Source organism: Salmo trutta, chromosome 15 (assembly GCF_901001165.1).
Source record: "Salmo trutta chromosome 15, fSalTru1.1, whole genome shotgun sequence".
In the NCBI taxonomy this organism is placed as follows: Eukaryota; Metazoa; Chordata; class Actinopteri; order Salmoniformes; family Salmonidae; genus Salmo; species Salmo trutta.
The window spans coordinates 3,236,974-3,264,373 of NC_042971.1; the positions used below are offsets into that span (position 1 = coordinate 3,236,974).

General features: G+C 41.1%; 1 protein-coding gene and 1 long non-coding RNA gene across 2 annotated transcripts; both read left to right on the plus strand.

Moving 5' to 3' along the window:
- Positions 1-2,565: 2,565 nt before the first annotated feature.
- Positions 2,566-3,464, plus strand: LOC115149683 (uncharacterized). The gene is made up of 2 exons (XR_003866938.1): positions 2,566-2,598; positions 3,384-3,464. It is a non-coding gene; the product is annotated as an uncharacterized LOC115149683 (long non-coding RNA).
- Positions 3,465-8,639: 5,175 nt separating this feature from the next.
- LOC115149578 (NACHT, LRR and PYD domains-containing protein 3-like) lies at positions 8,640-22,794 on the plus strand (the record flags this gene model as incomplete). The annotated part of the gene is made up of 5 exons (XM_029692532.1): positions 8,640-8,859; positions 9,238-11,029; positions 11,262-11,435; positions 17,398-17,521; positions 22,273-22,794. Coding segments are annotated over 5 exons (2,832 nt in total), but the record flags the coding sequence as incomplete, so codon positions are not given.
- Positions 22,795-27,400: the final 4,606 nt, after the last annotated feature.

The window sequence follows — 27,400 nt, forward strand, 5'->3', positions numbered from 1 at the left end:
AGTTCATCAACGTTCAAAGAAGAATTACTTTCCCATTGTTCATCAACTGTTTTGTATGATATACCATTTTCTAGCCCTGAGTCTCTAAATGTATCCAGTGTAAAAAACACATTTGAAAATGTTTCTAAAATAAGACCGAATCGTGCCGGGCGGTTACATTTGACTGTGTTAAACCTAGCAGTACTACTGATTTCTCTGAGAGTGAGGCAGATATATATTATTACTGTATTAAACCTAGCAGTACTACTGATTTCTCTGAGAGTGAGGCAGATATATGTTATTACTGTATAAAACCTAGCAGTACTACTGATTTCTCTGAGAGGCAGATATATATTATTACTGTATTAAACCTAGCAGTACTACTGATTTCTCTGAGAGTGAGGCAGATATATATTATTACTGTATAAAACCTAGCAGTACTACTGATTTCTCTGAGAGAGAGGCAGATATATACTATTACTGTGTTAAACCTAGCAGTACTACTGATTTCTCTGAGAGGCAGATATATATTATTACTGTATAAAACCTCACAGTACTACTGATTTCTCTGAGAGTGAGGCAGATATATATTATTACTGTATAAAACCTAGCAGTACTACTGATTTCTCTGAGAGTGAGGCAGATATATATTATTACTGTATAAAACCTAGCAGTACTACTGATTTCTCTGAGAGTGAGGAAGATATATATTATTACTGTATAAAACCTAGCAGTACTACTGATTTCTCTGAGAGTGAGGCAGATATATATTATTACTGTATTAAACCTAGCAGTACTACTGATTTCTCTGAGAGGCAGATATATATTATTACTGTGTTAAACCTAGCAGTACTACTGATTTCTCTGAGAGGCAGATATATATTATTACTGTATTAAACCTAGCAGTACTACTGATTTCTCTGAGAGTGAGGCAGATATATATTATTACTGTATAAAACCTAGCAGTACTACTGATTTCTCTGAGAGAGAGGCAGATATATACTATTACTGTGTTAAACCTAGCAGTACTACTGATTTCTCTGAGAGGCAGATATATATTATTACTGTATAAAACCTCACAGTACTACTGATTTCTCTGAGAGTGAGGCAGATATATATTATTACTGTATAAAACCTAGCAGTACTACTGATTTCTCTGAGAGTGAGGCAGATATATATTATTACTGTATAAAACCTAGCAGTACTACTGATTTCTCTGAGAGTGAGGCAGATATATATTATTACTGTATAAAACCTAGCAGTACTACTGATTTCTCTGAGAGTGAGGCAGATATATATTATTACTGTATAAAACCTAGCAGTACTACTGATTTCTCTGAGAGTGAGGCAGATATATATTATTACTTTGTAAAACCTAGCAGTACTACTGATTTCTCTGAGAGTGAGGCAGATATATATTATTACTATGTAAAACCTAGCAGTACTACTGATTTCTCTGAGAGTGAGGCAGATATATAGCATTGAGCAAAGAAAACATTTGACTCTCTAAAATGAAACCGTCATGTGATAGTTTATAAACAAATTCATGTCTGTCATTGAACAACACCATGTCATAATTAGATAGTGAAAAACACACCAGTCTCTTTCATAATTTCTTTAAAAAAATAAAAGCTCATTTACGAACATTTCTGAAAAGTTATATATAGCGTTTTGGAATGAAACTCTTCTTATGTTTCCCATCTGAGATCAGAGTAGATGAGAGATGTAATGTTTGTCTCTGTTGTGTTGAAGACCAATCAAGCAGGAGAGACCAGCCTCCCCTGTACCCAGCTGTGTGTCCATGAAGAGTGACCAGTCTATGGATCCTCTTATATACTTTAGAGAGGGAGACTTTTCTACTGAACAAAGGTAAGAAGAACTCATGGGTCATGGTCAGTGAGTTAAACAACACTGTCTCTAGTCATTTCTCCTCTCCCATTTTCCCATTTCTTGTGGTTGTTTTCATAATCCATAGGCTAATCCTTTTATCCATTTATATAGTCCTAAAACAATATTAAACAAACACATCGTTCCCTCCCTGTGTGTGTGTGTGTGTGTGTGTGTGTGTGTGTGTGTAGAGGAAAATGTATGGAGTAAAAAGTAGATCTTTTTCTTCATGAATGTAGTGAAGTCAAAGAGAAAGTTGTTAAAAATATATTTCTCAAAGAGATAATGAATGAATGAAAACAATTGACATTCAAGAATTAGTCACTGTGTTAACCACAATCAACATGCTGGATCTCTGTTTAGTTGTCACTGTGTTGACCACAACCAACATGCTGGATCTCTGTTTAGTTGTCACTGTGTTAACCACAACCAACATGCTGGATCTCTGTTTAGTTGTCACTGTGTTAACCACAACCAACATGCTGGATCTCTGTTTAGTTGTCACTGTGTTAACCACAACCAACATGCTGGATCTCTGTTTAGTTGTCACTGTGTTAACCACAACCAACATGCTGGATCTCTGTTTAGTTGTCACTGTGTTAACCACAACCAACATGCTGGATCTCTGTTTAGGGGACAGTTCTCTAAAATGAGTCTCTCTGGGGAGAGAGAGGAGGGGGGCCCTGCCTCTAAAATGCATCTCTCTGGGGGACATGACACCAAAGCTAAGAGGTAAGATGACAATTTTATGAATAATTCATTAAGTTTATTTCCTAAATAAACAGCTATCTTAAGGTGAATGCACTTACTGTAAATCTCTCTGGATAAGAGCATCTACTAAATCAGGGGTTCTCAATCCGGGGTCTGCAGAGGTACTGCAGGGGCTCCACGGCACCCTGACTGTACTCGTTGCAATGTAACACATTTGATAGAATTTTCTCATGACACGACCACTTTGCCTACTCTTAATTATTGCCTAATATAATGGAATGCATATTTTCTTTACCAATTCTGATGGTTGTTACAATAAGAATGTTGACAATATAACTGTTATATCAACACACTCCTCACACCCGTTTAACAACTCTAAATAGCTTTAGCATAGTAGGCATCAAGTCCCTTGCCAATAATGTTGCCTACAACGTTCATTTTCATCGAACACATATTACGCCCGAGATGCTTTAAATTTCCCAATTTATAGCCACGCCCAATTTAGGATTATGTTTTAACAACGTGATGTTGCGCTCCAAAGGGATATCTTGAAATAACATGATGTAGATAATTAAATAATCAAAAGAAAAACGTGTTAATTTTACACTCTTAGAAAAGAAGGTTCCTTATAGAACCAAAAAGGCTTCTATCACTTCCTTAATATATGGAATCACTAAAAGTTATATATATTTTTGGGTTCAGTGAAGAAGAACCTCTAGAGTTCTGATCAACGAATGGTGATTGTTTTGAGGATGTGAACCCAGCAGCCCTCCAGTGGTCAGATCAATTCCTCCCGTCTTTTCCAGCGCCCGGCCCGGGATATAAACCAGCCACCTTTCAGCCACAGGTCCAACTCCTGCCACAGCTCCAACTCCTTAGCCACTGGGCGAAAACCTGAGTTAATCTTGAGAAATTAGCATAAATCAATGTGCCAAAATGAAGACAAAATGCTTTGGAGACATATATGGTATCACTTATTATACATAAGTATTATACATAAATCATTGCCAAAAGCACAAGACATATATTATTTATGGATTTATCATATCAAATATCAAAACATTATTTTTATCTTCTATGGGCTAGGTGGGACGCTTGCGTCCCACCTACTCAACAGCCAGTGGAATCCCGTGGCGCGATATTCAAATACCTTAGAAATGATATTACTTCAATTTCTCAAACATATGACTATTTTACACAATTTTAAAGACAAGACTCTCGTTAATCTAACCACACTGTCCGATTTCAAAAAGGCTTTACAACGAAAGCAAAACATTAGATTATGTCAGCAGAGTACCCAGCCAGAAATAATCAGACACCCATTTTTCAAGCTAGCATATAAACCCAAACCACAGCTAAATGCAGCACTAACCTTTGATGATCTTCATCAGATGACAACCCTAGGACATTATGTTATACAATACATGCATGTTTTGTTCAATCAAGTTCATATTCATATCAAAAAACAGCTTTTTACATTAGCATGTGACGTTCAGAACTAGCATGCCCACCGCAAACTTCTGGTTAATTTACTAAATTGCAGAACTCCTTTATGCAATCGCTATGTCCAATTTTAAAATAGCTTTTCGGCAAAAGCACATTTTGCAATATTCTGAGTAGATAGCCCGGCATCACAGGGCTAGCTATTTTGACACCCACCAAGTGTGGCCCTCACCAAACTCCGATTTACTATAAGAAAAATGTGATTACCTTTGCTGTTCTTCGTCAGAATGCACTCCCAGGACTTCTACTTCAATAACAAATGTTGGTTTGGTTCAAAATAATCCATAGTTATGTTCAAATATCCTCTGTTGACTTCGTGCGTTCAAGACACTATCCGAAGGGTGACGAAGGGTTACGTGCCCGACGCGTTTCGTGACAAAAAAATTCTAAATATTCCATTATCGTACTTCGAAGCATGTCAAACGCTGTTTAAAATCAATTTTTATGCGATTTTTCTCGTAAAAAAGCGATAATATTCAGATAAATATTAATGTGCATTAATAACTTTTAATTGCTAAATATTTCCAATAGATGGCAGCATAAGACCACGAAGCATCAGTTATAGGCTACAAGCAGCAATAGGATTGACATAAAATAGCATGCAACCACAGACTATATGTCCCATGATTTTCTGAAATGGTCACTCATTAACATAACTTTAGTTAGCTATATATCTCGTTTTAGGGCTGTGTTGCTTTTGGGAGAGCAAAATAATAGTGACTATAGCAGGTATTGAACCCCGGGTAAATTATCACTAGTCAGAACCTCAACCTCAGTATACATGCATTATAAAAAGTAATGTTAATATCTTATATTGCGAGTAAACAACTTCGGAATAGAAAAGACAAGAGTGCATCATCCAGCCCGCCAATAAATTACATAATTCAACCCTCCCGGTTAGTAAATTCCCCTCAACATGCCCCTGGAGAAGGCAGAGTGACGACACCAGCTTTTTACCGGGGCTGAGTTGACTACTAGAGAGAGAAGGCAGAGTGACGACACCAGCTTTTTACCGGGGCTGAGCTGACTACTAGAGAGAGAAGGCAGAGTGACGACACCAGCTTTTTACCGGGGCTGAGTTGACTACTAGAGAGAGAAGACAGAGCGACGACACCAGCTTTTTACCGGGGCTGAGTTGACTACTAGAGAGAGAAGGCAGAGCGACGACACCAGCTTTTTACCGGGGCTGAGTTGACTACTAGAGAGAGAAGGCAGAGCGACGACACCAGCTTTTTACCGGGGCTGAGTTGACTACTAGAGAGAGAAGACAGAGCGACGACACCAGCTTTTTACTGGGGCTGAGTTGACTACTAGAGAGAGAAGACAGAGCGGCTCGATGCTGGTTGATGAATTTGACAATTAATGTACCTGGAAAATACATTTTTCTCAACTAGAGGTGACTGAATTAATGTTCAGACTTATTGATAATCGTTATATTAATGAAGTATAATTTCAAAAGATGAGCATAAAAACAGGTAATAATAAACATGAATCATCATTATATTACTTCACAGTAATCTGTTAAATGCTTTTTCAGTCCTTCCTCTTGTGTTAGCAGTGTGGAAAGGGACAGAAAGAAGCGGAGACAGGAGTTTTCCTGTGAGGGGGTGTGGTGGTGTATCCAGGGGGAGAACTAAACTAATCTTCTGAAATGTCATTTGTGGTCTTATGCTCCCATCTATTGGAATTATGTAGCAATTACTCAGAATTGCAAAATATTACATTTTCTAGTTCCTTTTACCACTTATAATAAAATAAAATGTTTATAGCATAACAAACAATTAAACTGACATAAAACAAAAACACCATACATTTAGTTAATTATATATATAACAACTATTTATTTAGATGGGTGACATTATCTGCCAAAGCAACAGCCCTGTAGACAAAGAAGAGCTCTCCAGTAGGTACCAAAACATTCAAAGGACATTTTCTCAAAAGTGAGGTTACAAGTTTATCATCTTTCAAAGCAGAATTACTTTCCCATTGTTCCTCAACTGTAGTGTCTGATATACAATTTTCTAGCTCTGTGTCTCTACTTTTATCCAACGTAAAAAACACAATTTCAAATTTTGCTACATATGACCGAATTGAAACGGTCGGTCACAGTTGAGAGTGAGGCAGATATATAGCATTTGGTAAAAAAATATTATTATTTGTCTCTGAAATGAAATCATTAAGTGATAGATTTTAAACAAATACATGTCTGTCATTGAACAACACCATGTCATGATTAGATAGTGAAATAACACGCCAATCTCTTTCCTAATTTCTTTAAACAATAACAGCTAATTTACCAACATTTCTGAAAATGGATATGTAGCGTTTTGGAATGAAACTCTTCTTATGTTTCCCCATCTGAGCTCGCTCGCTCGCTCTCTCTCTCTCTCTCTCTCTCTCTCTCTCTGTCTGTCTGTCTGTCTGTCTGTCTGTCTGTCTGTCTGTCTGTCTGTCTGTCTGTCTGTCTGTCTGTCTGTCTGTCTCCATCTGTCTGTCTGTCTGTCTGTATCTACCTCCGTCTGTCTGTCTGTCTGTCTGTATCTACCTCCGTCTGTCTGTCTGTCTGATCCAGAGCTCTTCTTATGTTTCCCCATCTGAGATCAGAGTAGATGAGAGATGTAATGTTTGTCTCTGTTGTGTTGAAGACCAATCAAGCAGGAGAGACCAGCCTCCCCTGTACCCAGCTGTGTGTCCATGAAGAGTGACTGGTCTATGGGTTGTCCTCTAAACTTTAGAGAGGGAGACTTTTCTACTGAACAAAGGTAAGAAGAACTCATGGTCAGTGAGTTAAACAACACTGTCTCTAGTCATTTCTCCTCTCACATTTTAACATTTTCTTTTTGTTGTTTTCATAATCCATAGGCTAATCCTTCAGTCCATTTTCATAGTCCTAAAACAATATTCAACAAACACTACTTTCCCTCCCTGTGTTTGTGTCTCTCTGTCTGTGTGTCTTTTGCTGTCTGTGTGTCTTTCGCTGTCTGTCTGTCTGTCTGTCTGTCTGTCTGTCTGTCTGTCTGTCTGTCTGTCTGTCTCTGTGTTACGAATCCCTTTGACCCTACTAGGGGGGGATGGCAACGAGACCCGTAACATAACTCATGCAAATTATAATATAGTGATCAGGTAACAGTGAGAACAAATAATGACAGACAACTACAATCTACCGTCAAACTGTAATGGTTTATTTCTAAACACACGGTAAGGGGTGTGAGAAGAGGGGCTGAGCTGGACCCAAGGAAAGAAACAATAATCCTAAACTAGCCTATTTCAATAACTAGCTAACTAACCAAAATACAGTGGGTGGTCCGCCCAGTTCTAACTAGGGTATTTAGACAACAGTTTACCTACGGGTAGTGTATGCCCATGGGCGACTTGTCTTGGTACCCCTTTTCCCACCAACAAACAAACAGTCATGCACCACAACAAAACTCACAGGTAGAGAGAGAGAGAGAGAGAGAGAGAGAGAGAGAGAGAGAGAGAGAGAGAGAGAGAGAGAGAGAGAGAGAGAGAGAGAGAGAGAGAGAGAGAGAGAGAGAGAGAGTAAAGGAGCAGGTGTCTTCTGATTGGGGAATGCTGATTGCCACCTGTGAGGGGAGAAGGAGAGAAAAGAAATACACATACAGGATACACACTACCTGTATCCGTAACACTGCATGTCTGTGTGTCTGCCTGTCTGTGTGTCTGTATCTGTCTATGTCTGTGTCTGTCTCTATCTTTCTAATTTCTGTCTTTCTCTGTGTCTGTCTGTGTGTCTGTCTCTGTCTGTCTGTCTCTGTGTCTATCTCTGTGTCTGTCTGTCTCTGTGTCTGTCTGTCTGTCTGTCTGTATCTCTGTGTCTGTCTGTCTCTGTGTCTGTCTCTGTCTGTCTGTCTCTGTCTCCATCTGTCTCTGTCTCTCTGTCTGTTTCTATCTGTGTCTCTGTCTGTGTGTCTTTCTCTGTGTCTGTCTGTGTGTCTGTCTTTCTAATTTCTTTCTGTCTCTGTCTGTGTGTCTTTCTCTGTCTGTATGTATCTGTCTGACTGTCTGTCCCGCTTTCTGTCTGTCTGTCTGTCTGTCTGTCTGTCTGTGTTTGTCTGTCTCTGACTGTCTGTCCCGCTTTCTGTCTGTCTGTCTCTCTTTGTCTGTATGTGTCTGTCTGTGTCTGTCTCTGTTGTGTCTGTCTCTGTCTCTGTCTAGCTCTGTTTGTCTGTGCCGCTTTCTGTCTGTGTCTCTGTCTGTCTGTCTGTGTCTGTCTCTGACTGTCTGTCCCGCTTTCTGTCTATGTCTATCTGTTTGTCTGTCCGTACTCACTCACTCCCTGGATGAGGAGATGTAATCTCATGTTTTGTCCACAGAAACCAACAGGTGAGATCAGAGTCAGAGATTCTCAGTGGTCAGTCATCCCAGAGTCATCAAACAGACCTGGACTCTGTATTCAGTGTATGTGGTCCTGTTATGAACATTTGTTTTTGTTTTCCTCAAGTAAAGTTGATCTGTCAATCATTCATTATTAATGTGTTAATGAGAAAGCATTTCTTCTCTTGCTTAACTTATTTACATTATTTATTTAGTTGCTTGAAGAGAAAATGATGACATTTGTGAAGAACGAGCTGAAGATGTTCAAGAGGATTCTTAGTCCAGAACTCCCAGAAGGCTTTGAGAGTCAGAAGCAGGATGAGGAAGTGGTGGATGCTGAAGATGAGAAGCAGGAGAGCAGTGCCAGAGAGGGGGCTCTGAAGATCACACTGCACGTCCTGAGGAAAATGAACCAGAAGGAGCTCGCTGACACACTGGAGAAATGTAAGATCTGTCTGCCTCGTGTTGAATGCTGTTTTATAACATTTAAAAGCTGTAGCTAAAGTACAGCTAAAGTAGCTGTGTAACTCAATGATATTGTAGCAGCCTTAACACAACACCTAGTGACCTCATCAAGTAGCAGCAGGGATGTGTTGTGTTGATTAATTTAGAGAGACAGAGAGAGACAACATTAATAATACCATCAATAATACCAATAATAATATAATCAGTCACACCAGTCAGTAATGCATTATGAAAACATTTATACAGTCAGTTAAGAGAATAAATGATCATAATTTGAAATGTTATAACAGTCCTACAATACTGTAGGCATTAAAACAGACGTAACATTAATATCCTCTGTGTTATTTCTAGATTCAGATGAGCTTGCTGTGATTTGCCAACGTGAACTCAAATCTAATCTAAAGAAGAAGTTTCAATGTGTATTTGAGGGGATCGCTAAACAAGGAAACCCAACACTTCTCAATAAGATCTACACAGAGCTCTACATCACAGAGGGTGGAACAGGACAGGTCAATAATGAACATGAGCTGAGACAGATTGAGACAACAACCAGGAAACAAGCAAGACCAGAGACTGCAATCAAATGTAACGACATCTTCAAACCCTTAACTGGACAAGACAAACGTATCAGAACTGTGCTGACAAAGGGAGTCGCTGGCATTGGAAAAACAGTCTCTGTGCAGAAGTTCATTCTGGACTGGGCTGAAGGAAAAGCAAATCAGGATGTCCAATTTGTATTTTCATTCCCTTTTCGGGAGCTGAATTTGATGAAAGGGGACAAACACACTTTGATTGTTCTTCTCAATCACTTCTCAATGGAAATCAAACAATCAAGAATCTCCAATTACGACAAGTACAAAGTTCTGTTCATCTTTGATGGTCTGGATGAGTGCCGACTGCCCCTAGACTTCCAGAAGAACAAGATCTGTTGTGACGTCACAGAGTCAACCTCAGTGGATGTTCTGCTGACAAATCTCATCAAGGGAAATCTGCTTCCCTCTGCTCTCCTCTGGATAACTACCCGACCTGCAGCAGCCAATAAGATCCCTTCAGGGTGTGTTGACCAGGTGACAGAGGTACGAGGGTTCAATGACCCACAGAAGGAGGAGTACTTCAGGAAGAGATTCAGTGATGAGGACCTGGCCAGCAGAATCATCTCACACATAAAGACATCAAGGAGCCTCCACATCATGTGCCACATTCCAGTCTTCTGTTGGATTTCTGCAACAGTCCTCGAACACATGCTGAAACATAAGAGAGAAGAGATGCCCAAGACTCTGACTGAGATGTACACACACCTTGTGGTGTTTCATACCAAACAGAAGAATGAAAAGTATCTTGGGAAAGAAGAGACAGGTCCACACTGGAGTAAAGAGAACATTCTGTCACTGGGAAAACTGGCTTTTCAACAGCTTGTGAATGGCAATCTGATTTTCTATGAAGAAGACCTGAAAGAGGCTGGCATTGATGTCAATGAAGCCTCAGTGTACTCAGGATTGTGCACACAGCTCTTTAAAGAGGAATGTGTTCTGTACCAAGACAAGGTGTACTGCTTTGTTCATCTGAGCATTCAGGAGTTTCTGGCTGCTGTATATGTGTTCCTCTCATTCATCAACAACAATGAGAATATCATGGACAAACTGCAAACAAAGTCCAGTATCTTTTCTCTGCTGTACAGAGACAAGTCTGAAGTTACTGTCTACAAGAGTGCTGTGGATAAAGCCTTACAAAGTGAGACGGGAAACCTGGACCTGTTCCTCCGCTTCCTTCTGGGCCTCTCACTGGAGTCCAATCAGAAGCACTTACGAGGTCTACTGACAAAGACAAGAAGCAGCTCACAGAGCCATGAAGAAACAGTCAAGTACATCAAGGAGAAGATCAGGGAGAATCCTTCTCCAGAGAGGTGCATCAATCTGTTCCACTGTCTGAATGAACTGAATGACCATTCTCTAGTGGAGGAGATCCAAAGCTACCTGAGCTCAGGAAGTCTCTCAAAACCCAACCTGTCACCTGCACAGTGGTCAGCTCTGGTCTTTGTGTTGCTGACTTCAGAAAAGGAGCTGGATGTGTTTGACCTGAAGAAATACTCCAGATCAGAGGAAGGTCTTCTGAGGCTGCTGCCAGTGGTCAAAGCCTCCAGAGCTGTTCTGTGAGTACATACAATTACATATAAGAAGTATTCATCAGGAAGAAATATTATGTTTTAGAGAAAAATATGTATTATAATATGTATATTGAATAACATATTGAATAAATGCATTGATGGAAGATGAATCTGTGTTGTTTGGGAATATGAACCAAATGCATCTACCATTGTCCTTCTACACTATTGGTGTTAAATTAACAGTGTGTTTGTGAAGTCATGATGATCTCTTTGTCAGGCTGTCAGGCTGTGGAGTCACAGAGAAAGGCTGTGATTCTCTGGTCTCAGCTCTGAAGTCAAACCCCACACACCTGAGAGAGCTGGACCTGAGTAACAATGACCTGAAGGATTCAGGAGTGAAGCTGCTCTCTGCTGGACTGGAGGATCCACACTGCAGACTGGAGACTCTGAGGTCAGTATTCCTGTAGTTGGTCAACAGGTGATAACTGTTCACCAGATCCACATGTGTTTACCAGGCACACATAGTCCACACCATATGTGTTTGGACAGTGAAGCTTACAGTTTTACATTTGGTGCTATGCTCCAGCATTTTGGATTTGAGATCGAATGTTTCATATTAGGTGACAGTACAGAATGTCACCTTTAATTTGAGGGTATTTTCATACATAGCTGTGTTACTGTTAAGAAAGGAAAGCACTTTATGTATTTAGTTCTCCCATTTGAAAAAGTTGTACATATTCGGACAAATTCACTTATATTGTATTAAAGTTGTCATAAGTTTAGTATTTAGTCCCATGTTCCATGCCTGCAGTGATTACATCAAGCTTGTGATTCTACAAACTTGTTGAATGCATGTGCAGTTTGTCTTGGTTGTGTTTTGGATTATGTTTTTCCTAATAGTAACTGAATGGTGAATAATGTCCTGTCATTTTGGAGTCACTTCACTTGTATTGTCAGTAAGAATAGAAGATGTTTCTGAACACTTCTACATTCATGTGGATGCTACCATGATTATGAATAATCATGAATGAATCGTGAATGATGATGAATGAGAAAGTTACAGAGGCACAAAGATCAGACCCCCTCTGTTATTGGTGTTATTCTGTATACTTCTGTCCCTTCTTTGGACACTGTGTTAACTAACCTCCAGACGAGCTTCAATGCCATACAACTCTCCTTCCGTGGTCTCCAACTGCTCTTAAATACAAGTAAAACTAAATGCTCTTCAACCGATCGCTGCCTGCACCTGCCCGCCTGTCCAGCATCACTACTCTGGACGGTTCTGACTTAGAATATGTGGACAACTACAAATACCTAGATGTCTGGTTAGACTGTAAACTCTCCTTCCAGACTCACTATAAGCATCTCCAATCCAAAGTTACATCTAGAATTGGCTTCCTATTTCGCAACATAGCATCCTTCATTCATGCTGCCAAACATACCCTTATAAAATTGACCATCCTACCGATCCTCGACTTCGGCGATGTCATTTACACAACACCCTACTCAATAAATTGGATGCAGTCTATCACAGTGCCATCCGTTTTGTCACCAAAGCCCCATATACAGTTTATTTTGATCCCCTGCTGATTTTGTACGTTTGTCCACTGACAAAGAAAGGATCAGTCTATAATTTTAATGGAAGGTTTATTTGAACAGTGAGAGACAGAATAACAACAAAAACATCCAGAAAAACTCATGTCAGAAATTTTATAAATTGATTTGCATTTTAATGAGGGAAATAAGTATTTGGCTCCCAGGTGTCTTTTATACAGGTAACAAGCTGAGATTAGGAGCACACTCTTAAAGGGAGTGCTCCTAACCACAACTTGTTACCTGTAAAAAAAGATACCTTTCCACAGAAGCAATCAATCAATCAGTTTCCAAACTCTCCACCATGGCCAAGACCAAAGAGCTCTCCAAGGATGTCAGGGACAAGATTGTAGACCTACACAAGGCTGGAATGGGCTACTCGACCATCGCCAAGCAGCTTGGTGAGAAGGTGACAACATTTGGTGTGATTATTCGCAAATGGAAGAAACAAAAGAACTGTCAATCTCCCTCGGCCTGGGGCTCCATGCAAGATCTCACCTTGTGGAGTTGCAATGATCATGAGAACGGTGAGGAATCAGCCCAGAACTACACGGGAGGATCTTGTCAATGATCTCAAGGCAGCTGGGACCATAGTCACCAAGAAAACAATTGGTAACACACTACGCCGTGAAGGACTGAAATCCTGCAGCGCCCGCAAGGTCCCCCTGCTCAAGAATACATATACATGCCCGTCTGAAGTTTGCCAATGAACATCTGAATGATTCAGAGGACAACTGGGTGAAAATGTTGTGGTCAGATGAGACCAAAATGGAGCTCTTTGACATCAACTCAACTCGCCGTGTTTGGAGGAGGAGGATTGCTGCCTATGACCCCAAGAACACCATCTCCACTGTCAAACATGGAGGTGGAAACATTATGCTAAGGGGGTGTTTTTCTGCTAAGGGGACAGGACAACTTCACCGTATCAAAGGGACGAACGACGGGGCCATGTACCGTCAAATCTTGGGTGAGAACCTCCTTCCCTCAGCCAGGGCATTGAAAATGGGTTGTGGATGGGTATTCCAGCATGACAATGACCCAAAACACACAGCCAAGGCAACAAAGGAGTGGCTCAAGAAGAAGCACATTAAGGTCCTGGAGTGGCCTAGCCAGTCTCCAGACCTTAATCCCATAGAAAATCTGTGGTGGGAGATGAAGGTTCAAGTTGCCAAACGTCAGCCTCGAAACCTTAATGACTTGGAGAAGATCTGCAAAGAGGAGTGGGACAAAATCCCTCCTGAGATGTGTGCAAACCTGGTGGCCAACTACAAGAAACGTCTGACCTCTGATTGCCAACAAGGGTTTTGCCACCAAGTACTAAGTCATGTTTTGCAGAGGGGTCAAATAACTACTTCCCTCATTAAAATGCAAATAATTGTATAACATTTTTGACATGCGTTTTTCTGGATTTTTTTTGCTGTTATTCTGTCTCTCACTGTTCAAATAAACCTACCATTAAAATTATAGACTGACCATTTCTTTGTCAGTGGGCAAACGTACAAAATCAGCAGGGGATCAAATACTTTTTCCCCCCACTGTACTACCCACCACTGCGACCTGTACGCTCTCGTTGTCTGGCCCTCGCTTCATACTCGTCGCCAAACCCACTGGCTCCAGGTCATCTACAAGACCCTGCTAGGTAAAGTCCCCCCTTATCTCAGCTCACTGGTCACCATAGTAGCACCCACCTGTAGCACGCGCTCCAGCAGGTATATCTCCCTGGTCACCCCCAAAGCCAATTCCTTCTTCGACCGCCTCTTCTTCCAGTTCTCTGCTGCCAATGACTGGAACGAACTACAATAATCTCTAAAACTGGAAACACTTATCTCCCTCACTAGCTTTAAGCACCAGCTGCCAGAGCAGCTCACAGATTACTGCACCTGTACATAGCCCATCTATAATTTAGCCCAACTACCTCTTCCCCTACTGTATTTATTTATTTAGCTCCTTTGCACCCCATTATTTCTACTTTGCACTTTCTTCCACTGCATATCTACCATTCCAGTGTTTTACTTGCTATATTGTATTTACTTTGCCACCATGGCCTTTGTTTGCCTTTACCTCCCTTATTTCACTTCATTTGCTCACATTGTATATAGACTTATTTTTCTACTGTATTATTGACTGTATGTTTGTGTAATACCCTTGTTTGATACATAATTGTTTCAATTTAATGCATGGGATGGTTTATCCTGATTCAATAACAGAAACCTATAATCATTTAATCTGAAGTTAATACCCTATTGTCATAACCCTAGATAGTTTACAATAGGAATTCTTATTGGAGATGTCCTTCTCACCTAACATCCCATGCTGCTGAGATACTCTACATATGTTAATATTGTGAGAGTCATATTCAAGCCTGGTGAGAGGGTTACATTTGTTTAACTCCATGTGTAACTCTGTGTTGTTATATGTGTCGAACTGCTTTGCTTTATCTTGGCCAGGTCGCAATTGTAAATGAGAACTTGTTCTCAACCTGCCTACCTGGTTAAATAATGGTGAAATAAATAAATAAATTGTTAATGGTGAGAGGTTAGCATGTTTTGTTGTAGCCTCTGTTATTGGTAATGGTGAGAGGTTAGCATGTTTTGTTGTAGCCTCTGTTATTGGTAATGGTGAGAGGTTAGCATGTTTTGTTGTAGCCTCTATTATTAGTAATGGTGAGAGGTTAGCATGTTTTGTTGTATCCTCTGTTATTGGTAATGGTGAGAGGTTAGCATGTTTTGTTGTAGCCTCTGTTATTGGTAATGGTGAGAGGTTAGCATGTTTTGTTGTAGCCTCTGTTATTGGTAATGGTGAGAGGTTAGCATGTTTTGTTGTATCCTCTGTTATTGGTAATGGTGAGAGGTTAGTATGTTTTGTTGTAGCCTCTGTTATTGGTAATGGTGAGAGGTTAGCATGTTTTGTTGTAGCCTCTGTTATTGGTAATGGTGAGAGGTTAGCATGTTTTGTTGTAGTCTCTGTTATTGGTAATGGTGAGAGGTTAGCATGTTTTGTTGTATCCTCTGTTATTGGTAATGGTGAGAGGTTAGCATGTTTTGTTGTAGCCTCTGTTATTGGTAATGGTGAGAGGTTAGCATGTTTTGTTGTAGTCTTTGTTATTGGTAATGGTGAGAGGTTAGCATGTTTTGTTGTATCCTCTGTTATTGGTAATGGTGAGAGGTTAGCATGTTTTGTTGTATCCTCTGTTATTGGTAATGGTGAGAGGTTAGCATGTTTTGTTGTAGTCTCTGTTATTGGTAATGGTGAGAGGTTAGCATGTTTTGTTGTAGCCTCTGTTATTGGTAATGGTGAGAGGTTAGCATGTTTTGTTGTATCCTCTGTTATTGGTAATGGTGAGAGGTTAGCATGTTTTGTTGTAGCCTCTGTTATTGGTAATGGTGAGAGGTTAGCATGTTTTGTTGTAGCTTCTGTAACTTTCTCACTCATTATTATTCATGATTCATTCATGATTTTTCTTAATCATGTTATCATCAGGATGCTTTTAATAGTGTTTAGAAACATGTTATCTACTCACTTGTAAATAAAATGACTCCAGTCACCATCTGTAATGAACACGATGGGAGACAGAGAGCTGGTTTCAAGCGCGGCGCTCAGCAGGTATTTATCGTAAAGGACCACAGGAGGAGGCAGGTAGCTGGGTCCAGGGGCAGGCAGAAGGTCATACACACGGGGTCCAAAAAGGCAACAGTACAGGCAGGGAAACGGCAAAAGGCATCATTAGTGAGGCAGGCAAAAACTATCATTCACGGGAGGCGTAAATTACGGGAAATGCAGCACTCCGAATAGCCTTGTGTCACAAAACAAACAACACTTCACAATGATGGGGGTGCAAAGAACTGAACTAAATAGAGTTTGATAATGACATACAGGTGTGTGAACAGGTGATCAGAATTCAGGTGACTGGGATCTGGAGAGTGAGCTGCGTTCAGGGGATCTACGTGTTTGAGAGTGTGAGCTGGAAGCAGACGTTACACCATCCACCATTTTAATATTGGGCAAAACACAACCCAAAACACAACCAAAACAAACTGCAAAATCAATCAACGAGTTTGAGTCACAAGCTTGATGTAGTCGCTGCGTTGAAGGAATATCGGATCAAATACTCAACTTGTGACTACTTTAAGCCACTATGAGTGAATTGGTCAGAAAACATATGACTTCTTTAAATAGGGGGACTAGATACATAAAGTGCTTTCATTTTTCTAAACGGTGAAACAGAAATGTATGAAAATATCCTCAAATAAAAGGTGACATTATATACTGTCACCTCATATGAAACATTTGATCTGAAATCCAAAATGTTGGAGTATAGAGCCACATTTTAAAATGTTATCTTCACTGTCAAAATAGATATGGTGTGGACTGTATACTCAATACAATCTAAATCTGATACCTCACTGTCTGTCTTTTGACTGATACTGCTTTTAAACTGGTCTGGTCAGTCTACTCAAATATTTGTACTATACATGTTTCTATCTGCAGGCAAAACTTTAATAATCTGTAATTTATATTGTGATACATTAGTTTATGAATAGATATGGAAGGTTTCAGGACACTGATGTATCTGAATATGTTGAAGAAATATACTGCTACTATTTTCACCACCAAAGAATAGCAGTGTGATTTTAATATGATTTGACTCTTTGCAGGCTGTCAGGCTGTCTAGTCACAGAGGAAGGCTGTGCTTCTCTGGTCTCAGCTCTGAGGTCAAACCCAACACATTATTTGTAAACGGGTAACAGCGTAAACAGAGAAAGCTAAGCGTATCATTTTAATACAACCTGTCTGTCATTGTATTTCTCCTATGTTGGCAGACTCACTGGCTGTAAACTCACAGACACATCCTGTAAAGTGTTGGCCTCAGTTCTCAGTTCAAACCCCTCACACCTGAGAGAGCTGGACCTGAGTAACAATGACCTGAAGGATTCAGGAGTGGAGCTGCTCTCTGCTGGACTGGGGAATCCCCACTGCAGACTGGAGACTCTGAGGTCAGTATTCCTGTAGTTGGTCAACAAGTGTTTCGTTGTTGTCTCTGTTATTGGTAGTGGTGAGAGGTTAGCATGTTTTGTTGTAGCCTCTGTTATTGGTAATGGTGAGAGGTTAGCATGTTCTGTTGTAGTCTCTGTTATTGGTAAGGTTGAGAGGTTAGCATGTTTTGTTGTAGCCTCTGTTATTGATAATGGTGAGAGGTTAGCATGTTTTGTTGTAGCCTCTTATTGGTAATGGTGAGAGGTTAGCATGTTTTGTTGTAGCCTCTGTTATATTGGTAATGGTGAGAGGTTAGCATGTTTTGTTGTATCCTCTGTTATTGGTAATGGTGAGAGGTTAGCGTGTTTTGTTGTATCCTCTGTTATTGGTAATGGTGAGAGGTTAGCATGTTTTGTTGTAGCCTCTGTTATTGGTAATGGTGAGAGGTTAGCATGTTTTGTTGTAGCCTCTGTTATTGGTAATGGTGAGAGGTTAGCATGTTTTGTTGTAGTCTCTGTTATTGGTAATGGTGAGAGGTTAGCATGTTTTGTTGTAGCCTCTGTTATTGGTAATGGTGAGAGGTTAGCATGTTTTGTTGTAGCCTCTGTTATTGGTAATGGTGAGAGGTTAGCATGTTTTGTTGTAGCCTCTGTTATTGGTAATGGTGAGAGGTTAGCATGTTTTGTTGTATCTGTTATTGGTAATGGTGAGAGGTTAACATGTTTTGTTGTAGCCTCAGTTATTGGTAATGTTGAGAGGTTAGCATGTTTTGTTGTATCCTCTGTTATTGGTAATGGTGAGAGGTTAGCATGTTTTGTTGTAGCATCTGTTATTGGTAATGGTGAGAGGTTAGCATGTTCTGTTGTAGTCTCTGTTATTGGTAATGGTGAGAGGTTAGCATGTTTTGTTGTAGTCTCTGTTATTGGTAATGGTGAGAGGTTAGCATGTTTTGTTCGATCCTCTGTTATTGGTAATGGTGAGAGGTTAGAATGTTTTGTTGTAGTCTGTTATTGGTAATGGTGAGAGGTTAGCATGTTTTGTTGTAGCCTCTGTTATTGGTAATGGTGAGAGGTTAGCATGTTTTGTTGTAGCCTCTGTTATTGGTAATGGTGAGAGGTTAGCATGTTTTGTTGTAGCCTCTGTTATTGGTAATGGTGAGAGGTTAGCATGTTTTGTTGTATCCTCTGTTATTGGTAATGGTGAGAGGTTAGCATGTTTTGTTGTAGCCTCTGTTATTGGTAATGGTGAGAGGTTAGCATGTTTTGTTGTAGCCTCTGTTATTGGTAATGGTGAGAGGTTAGCATGTTTAGTTGTAGCCTCTGTTATTGGTAATGGTAAGAGGTTAGCATGTTTTGTTGTAGCCTCTGTTATTGGTAATGGTGAGAGGTTAGCATGTTTTGTTGTAGCCTCTGTTATTGGTAATGGTGAGAGGTTAGCATGTTTTGTTGTAGCCTCTGTTATTGGTAATGGTGAGAGGTTAGCATGTTTAGTTGTAGCCTCTGTTATTGGTAATGGTAAGAGGTTAGCATGTTTTGTTGTAGCCTCTGTTATTGGTAATGGTGAGAGGTTAGCATGTTTTGTTGTAGCCTCTAACTTTCTCTCTCATTATTATTCATGATTCATTCATGATTTGTATTAATCATGGCATCATCAGGGTTCATTTAGTAGTGTTTAGAAACATGTTATCTACTCACTTAGACAGAAAATTATCCAGTTATCATCCACCATTTTATTATTGGGCAAAACAAACTGCAAATGTGACCAACTAGTTTACAACCAAACACTAATCTTTTGACTGCTTTAATACACTATGAGTGAATTGGTCAGAATACTTATGACTTCTTTAAATAGGGGGACTAGATACATAAAGTGCTTTTATTTGTCTAAATGGTGAAACAGAAATGTATGAAAATATCCTCAAATAAAAGGTGACATTATATACTGTCACCTCATATGAAACATTTAATCTGAAATCCAAAATGTTGGAGTTTAGAGCCACATTTAAAATGTTATCTTCACTGTCAAAATAGATATGGTGTGGACTGTATACTCAATACAATCTAAATCTGATACCTCACTGTCTGTCTTTTGTCTGATACTGCTTTTAAACTGGTCTGGTCAGTCTACTCAAATATTTGTACTATACATGTTTCTATCTGCAGGCAATACTTTGATAATTTGTAATTTATAATATGATACATTAATTTCTGAATAGATATGGCAGGTTTCAGGACACTGATATATCTGAATATATTGAAGAAATATACTGCTACTATTTTCACCACCAAAGAATAGCAGTGTGATTTTAATATGATTTGACTCTTTGCAGGCTGTCAGGCTGTCTAGTCACAGAGGAAGGCTGTGTTTCTCTGGTCTCAGCACTGAGGTCAAACCCCTCACACCTGAGAGAGCTGGACCTGAGCTACAATCACCCAGGAGACTCAGGAGTCAGACTGCTCTCTGCTGGACTGGAGGATCCACACTGCAGACTGGAGAAACTCAAGTATGTAGAGGGTTTATGTCAATGTTCATATCAGACATGTTTGACTTTTCAGGCTAGTTAGGACAAACATTCTGACCACCACTTGGACAACGTTATATGCTGACTGTGTGTGTGTGTCCACTGTCTGTGTGTGTCCATTGTGTGTGTGTGTCCATTGTGTGTGTGTGTGTGTGTCCATTGTGTGTGTGTGTGTGTGTCCATTGTGTGTGTGTGTGTGTGTGTGTCCATTGTGTGTGTGTGTGTGTGTGTTCATTGTGTGTGTGTGTGTGTGTGTGTGTGTCTGTGTGTGTGTCCATGTGTGTGTGTGTGTCCATTGTGTGTGTGTGTCCATTGTGTGTGTGTGTGTGTGTGTGTCCATTGTGTGTGTGTGTGTGTGTCCATTGTGTGTGTGTGTGTGTGTGTGTCCATTGTGTGTGTGTGTGTGTGTGTGTCCATTGTGTGTGTGTATGTGTGTGTGTGTCCTGTGTGTGTGTGTGCATGTCCAGTGTGTGTGTGTGTGCATGTCCAGTGTGTGTGTGTGTGCATGTCCAGTGTGTGTGTGTGTGTGCATGTCCAGTGTGTGTGTGTGTGTGCATGTCCAGTGTGTGTGTGTGCATGTCCAGTGTGTGTGTCCAGTGTGTGTCCATTGTGTGTGTGTGTGTGTGTGTCCATTGTGTGTGTGTGTGTGTGTGTCCATTGTGTGTGTGTGTGTGTGTGTGTCCTGTGTGTGTGTGTGCATGTCCAGTGTGTGTGTGTGTGCATGTCCAGTGTGTGTGTGTGTGCATGTCCAGTGTGTGTGTGTGTGTGTTGCATGTCCAGTGTGTGTGTGTGTGTGCATGTCCAGTGTGTGTGTGTGTGTGTGTGTGCATGTCCAGTGTGTGTGTCCAGTGTGTGTACAGTGTGTGTGTGTCCTGTGTGTGTTTCCATTGTGTTCTGTGTGTGTGTGTGTCCAGTGTGTGTGTGTGTACAGTGTGTGTCTTTCCATTATGTGTGTGTACAGTGTGTGTACAGTGTGTGTGTGTCCTGTGTGTGTGTGTGTGTGTGTGTGTGTGTGCGTGTCCAATGTGCGTGTCCATTGTGCGTGTCCAGTGTGTGTGTGTGCGTGTCCAGTGTGTGTGTGTGCGTGTCCAGTGTGTGTGTGTGTGCGTGTCCAGTGTGTGTGCATGTCCAGTGTGTGTGTGTGCATGTCCAGTGTGTGTGTGTTCATGTCCAGTGTGGTGTGTGTCCAGTGTGTGTGTGTGTACAGTGTGTGTCTTTCCATTATGTGTGTGTACAGTGTGTGTACAGTGTGTGTGTGTCCTGTGTGTGTGTGTGTGTTTCCATTGTGTCCTGTGTGTGTGTGTGTACTGTGTGTGTCTTTCCATTATGTGTGTGTACAGTGTGTGTACAGTGTGTGTGTGTCCTGTGTGTGTGTGTGCGCGTCCATTGTGTGTGTTCCCATTGTGTGTGTGTGCGTCCATTGTGTGTGTTCCCATTGTGTGTGTGTGTGTGTGTGTGTGTGTGTGTGTCCAGTGTGTGTGTGTGTCCGTCCATTGTGTGTGTGTGTGTGTCCATTGTGTGTGTTTCCATTGTGTATGTGTGTGTGTGTCCAGTATGTGTGTCCGTCCGTGTGTGTGTCTGTCCATTGTGTGTGTGTCCAGTGTGTGTGTGTGTGTGTCCAGTGTGTGTGTGTGTCCAATTTGTGTGTGTCCATTGTGTGGGTGTGTGTGTCTCCATTGTGTGTCTCCAGTGTGTGTGTGTGTGTGTGAGTTCAGGTGTATCCCTCAATGACTGTCTGTTCTTCTGCTTACCGCTACAGTGTGGAACATGGTGGAGAGAACAGAATGAAACCTGGGATTAGAAAATGTGAGTGTTGACTGCTGTGAAGAATATGACTAAGAATAAGTCTTAATTCAAGTTAAGTCAAAGACCACCATCATTACTGACTTGGTCATATTAAATATCATCTGTAGTTCTACAGAAGCAGAAATCAGGGACACCAACGTTTACAAAGAGTTGATGTGTGTGTGTGTGTGTGTGTGTGTGTGTGTGTGTGTAATTAATGGGAATAAGTGTGTAATATGTTACCATACAGTATAACATGTGATCATTCAACAAGTCTCAAGTTACCTTAACTTCTCCTTTTGATACCTAGAAACATCTACATTAAATGAATTAGTGAAAAGTGAGTTAACATTCTAATGTGAATGATGATGATTTCTAATATTGTGTCTGGTTTCATACATCAGATGTCTGTGATCTCACACTGGACCTAAAAACAGTAAACAGACACCTCTCTCTTTCTGAGAAGAACAGAAAGGTGACATGGAGGAGAGAGAAGCAGCCGTATCCTGATCACCCAGAGAGATTTGAGGACTGTGTCCAGGTGCTGTGTAGAGAGGGTCTGACTGGGCGCTGTTACTGGGAGGTAGAGTGGAGTGGGGTAATGGGGGCTGGTATAGGAGTGACATATAAAGGAATCAGCAGGAGAGGAAGGGTTAAGGACTGTTGTCTTGGATACAATGACAAGTCCTGGTGTCTGTTCTGCTATGACAACAGATACATTGCCAGGCACAATAATAATCCCACTACCATAGACGTCCCCTCCTCCAGATCCCACAGAGTAGGAGTGTATCTGGACTGGTCAGCCGGCTCTCTGTCCTTCTATAGAGCCTCCTCTGACACACTGACCCACCTGATCACATTCACCTCCACATTCACTGAGCCCCTCTATCCAGGGTTTAGGGTTTGGGATGATGGTGACTCAGTGTCCCTGAAATAATAACTGGACACACACACACACACACACACACACACACTGGACAAACACACACACACACACACACACACACACACACACACACACACACACACACACACACACACACTGGACGGACACACACACACACACACACTGGACACACACACACACACACACACTGGACACACACACACACTGGACACACACACACACACTGAACACACACACACACACACTGAACACACACACACACACACACACACACACACTGGACACACACACACTGAACACACACACACACACACACACACACTGAACACACACACACTGGGCACATACTCACACACACACACACACACACACACACTGAAACACACAGACACACACACTGAAACACACACACACACACTGAACACACACACACAGACACTGGACACACACAAAGACACTGGACACACACACACACACACACACTGAACACACACACACACACACACACTGGACACACACACACACACACACTGAACACACACACACACACACACTGAACACACACACACTGGGCACATACTCACACACACACACACACACACACACACACACACAACACACTGAAACACAGACACACACACTGAAACACACACACACACACACTGAAACACACACACACACACACTGAACACACACACACAGACACTGGACACAAACAAAGACACTGGACACACACACATGCACACACACACACACACACTGAACACACACACACTGAACACACACACTGGACACACACACACACACACACACTGGACACACACACACACACACACACACACACACTGGACACACACTGAACACACATACACACACACACACTGGACACACACTAAACACACACTGAACACACATACACACTGGACATACACACACACACACACTGGCCACCCTCTCAAACTGGACAAACACACATAAACACAAACACTGGGCAAACACACTGGACACACACACACACACACACCACACACACACAAACTGGACACACACGCACACACTGGACACAGACACACACACACTAGGCACACCACACACACACACACACACACACACACACACACACACTGGACACAAACACACACACACACACACAAACTGGACACACACGCACACACTGGACACAGACACACACACACACTGGACACAAACAGGACACACACACACTGAACACACACTGAACACACACACCACACACTGGACACACACACACTGGACACAAACTGGACACAAACTGGACACACACACATAAACACACACACACACTGAACACACACACACTGGGCACATACTCACACACACACACACACTGAAACACACAGACACACACACTGAAACACACACACACACACACTGAAACACACACAGACACTGGACACACACAAAGACACTGGACACACACACACACACACTGAACACACACACACACACTGAACACACACACACACACACTGGACACACACACACACACACACACACTGGACACACACACACACACACACACACTGAACACACACACACACACACAACACACTGGCCACACACACACTGAAACACACACACACACACACACACCACACACTGAACACACACACACTGGGCACATACTCACACACCACACACACACACACACACACCACACACACACACACACTGAACACACAGACACACACACTGAAACACACACACACACACACACACTGAACACACATACACACACACACACACACTGGACACACACTGAACACACATACACACTGGACATACACACACACACACACTAGGCACACACACACGCTGGCCACCCACTCAAACTGGACATACACACATACACACAAACACTGGGCAAACACACTGGACACACACACACACACGCACATACTGGACACAAACACACACACACACACACACACAAACTGGACACACACGCACACACTGGAAACAGACACACACACACACACTGGACACAAACAGGACACACACACACTGAACACACACACACACTGAACACACACACACACTGGACACACACACACTGGACACAAACTGGACACAAACTGGACACACACACATAAACACACACACACACTGAACACACACACCACTGGACACACACACACACTCAACACACACACACTCAACACACATACTCTCAACACACACACACACTCAACACACATACTCTCAACACACACACTGAACACGTACACTGGACACACACACACACAAACACATTCTGGACACACACACACACTGGACACAAACTGGACACACACACATAACACACACTCAACACACACACAATCAACACAGACACACACTGGACACAGACACACTGGACACACACACACACACACTGAACACACACACACACACACACACACACTGAACACACACACCACACACACACACACACACACACACACACACACTGAAACACACAAACACACACACTGAAACACACTGAAACACACACACACACACACACACACAACTGAAACACACACACTGGACACTGAACAAACACACACTCTGGACATACACTCACACACACTGAACACACACACACACACACACACTGAACACACACACACACACACACACACACACACACACACTGAAACACACAAAACACACACACTGAAACACACTGAAACACACACACACACACACACACACTGAAACACACACACTGGACACTGAACAAACACACACTCTGGACATACACTCACACACACTGGACACACACACACACACACTGGACACACACACAAACACACTGGATACACACACACATACACACACTCTGGACACACACCACAAACACTGACACACACACACACACACACAAACACTGACACACACACACACTGGACACACACATGACAGGCTTGTAATACTTTTCTATCTTTTACCACTTTGCATTTTTTATGATATATTTTACTGTTTGTGTTTTTACCCACAGGAGGTTGGTGGGACCTTATTTAGGGAGGACAGGCTTGTAATGGCTGGAGTGGAATAAGTGGAATGGTATCAAACACGTGGTTTCCATGTGTTCCATTTCATTCACTCTGTTCCAGACATTATTATGAGCCGTCCTCCCCTCAGCAGCCTCCACTGGTATGTACTGTCCTGTATGTGAGAGAGATCCAACAAGCAATTACAATGTATGTATTACTTTTAATACCTGCAAATGGCAAATAAACTACTGGAACTCCTTATGAATGTCTGCAGCCGACAAGAGGTGAAAATATTACCGGACTATTCTGCAAAATGTTGATGAAGACGTCACTCAATCCACCCAAAACAACATGCAGTCTTTCCACAAGACTCCCATGAAGTTATAGTGTGACGTTATGAGTCGACGTTAAAGTAACATTCTCACAACATACTACACTTGTTTTATCCTGTTTTAGATGTATCCTCTGTCTAAACATTTAAACTCTTACAATAAAATACCAATGTGATCATTTGTTGTCTTTTAAGTTGGAAAAACAAATTGTACAATTATATGTGGACATACGCTCCATAGTTGTACAAGTATACATGGTTATATTGTACTTTTCATAATAAAACATACTTGAAACAAGAAAAAGCATGTTAATTGTGAAAACAATTTAGTTATTGATTTTTACATTGCTTCTCCCTGTCTCATGTTGACGTTTGTCATGAATCTTGACCTGGTGGCAGAACTGTGCGATTTCCTCTAGATATGTCAACTGCTAAGTCAGAATTGGCTGTGGAAAATAATGTTTGTTTTATGGTCTTAATTTAAGGGAAGGATTAGCAGTGTGGTTGAGGTTAGGATTAAAATCTGATTGTATTATTTTGTATAATTTATAAATGATGACTATACTGTATGTACATTTACTCATGTTTCGTTCTTGTTGTTGTTCTTAGTAGTTAATGCTACTTCATATTTCTACTCCACTAAAACTCCATAATGTTTAGGCCGACCTACGTGTCAACATTAGTTTCTAGTTACTTTGCAGTTGGCTCTTTCAATCCAGAGAAAAAACTATAGTCTATCATAATAACTAAATATGTTACCTTGATGATATCAACAGGCTAACCAGCATTTTAAAGTCATAATTACCTCACCTTTACCAGCTGTAACATTAAAGTGGTAAACACATCAATGCATCACTAATTCTTATCCAATAACCTAATAAATATGGTTCTGAAATCTACCATCCTGTATTGTAAGTGATTTTAATTTTAGCACTTTATGTTTTGTGTTTTATTAATCCATTTTTTGGCCAAGACAGCAGCATAAAACAAAAAAAGTTGCAGACAAGACACAAAGGAAAATAATGAAAAACTAATATTTTAATCTACTTAATCAATTTTTTGGCCAAGACAGCAGCATAAAACAAAAAAAAAGTTGCAGACAAGACACAAAGGAAAATAATGAAAAACTAATATTTTAATATGTTTTTTTTCTTTAAAGTACTTTATGTTTTGTGTTTTATTAATCAATGTTTGGCCAAGACAGCAGCAAAAAAACAAGAAAAAGACACAAAGGAAAAAATAATGAAAAAAGTAATATTGTAATCAGTAAAATGTGTGAATAGTCCTT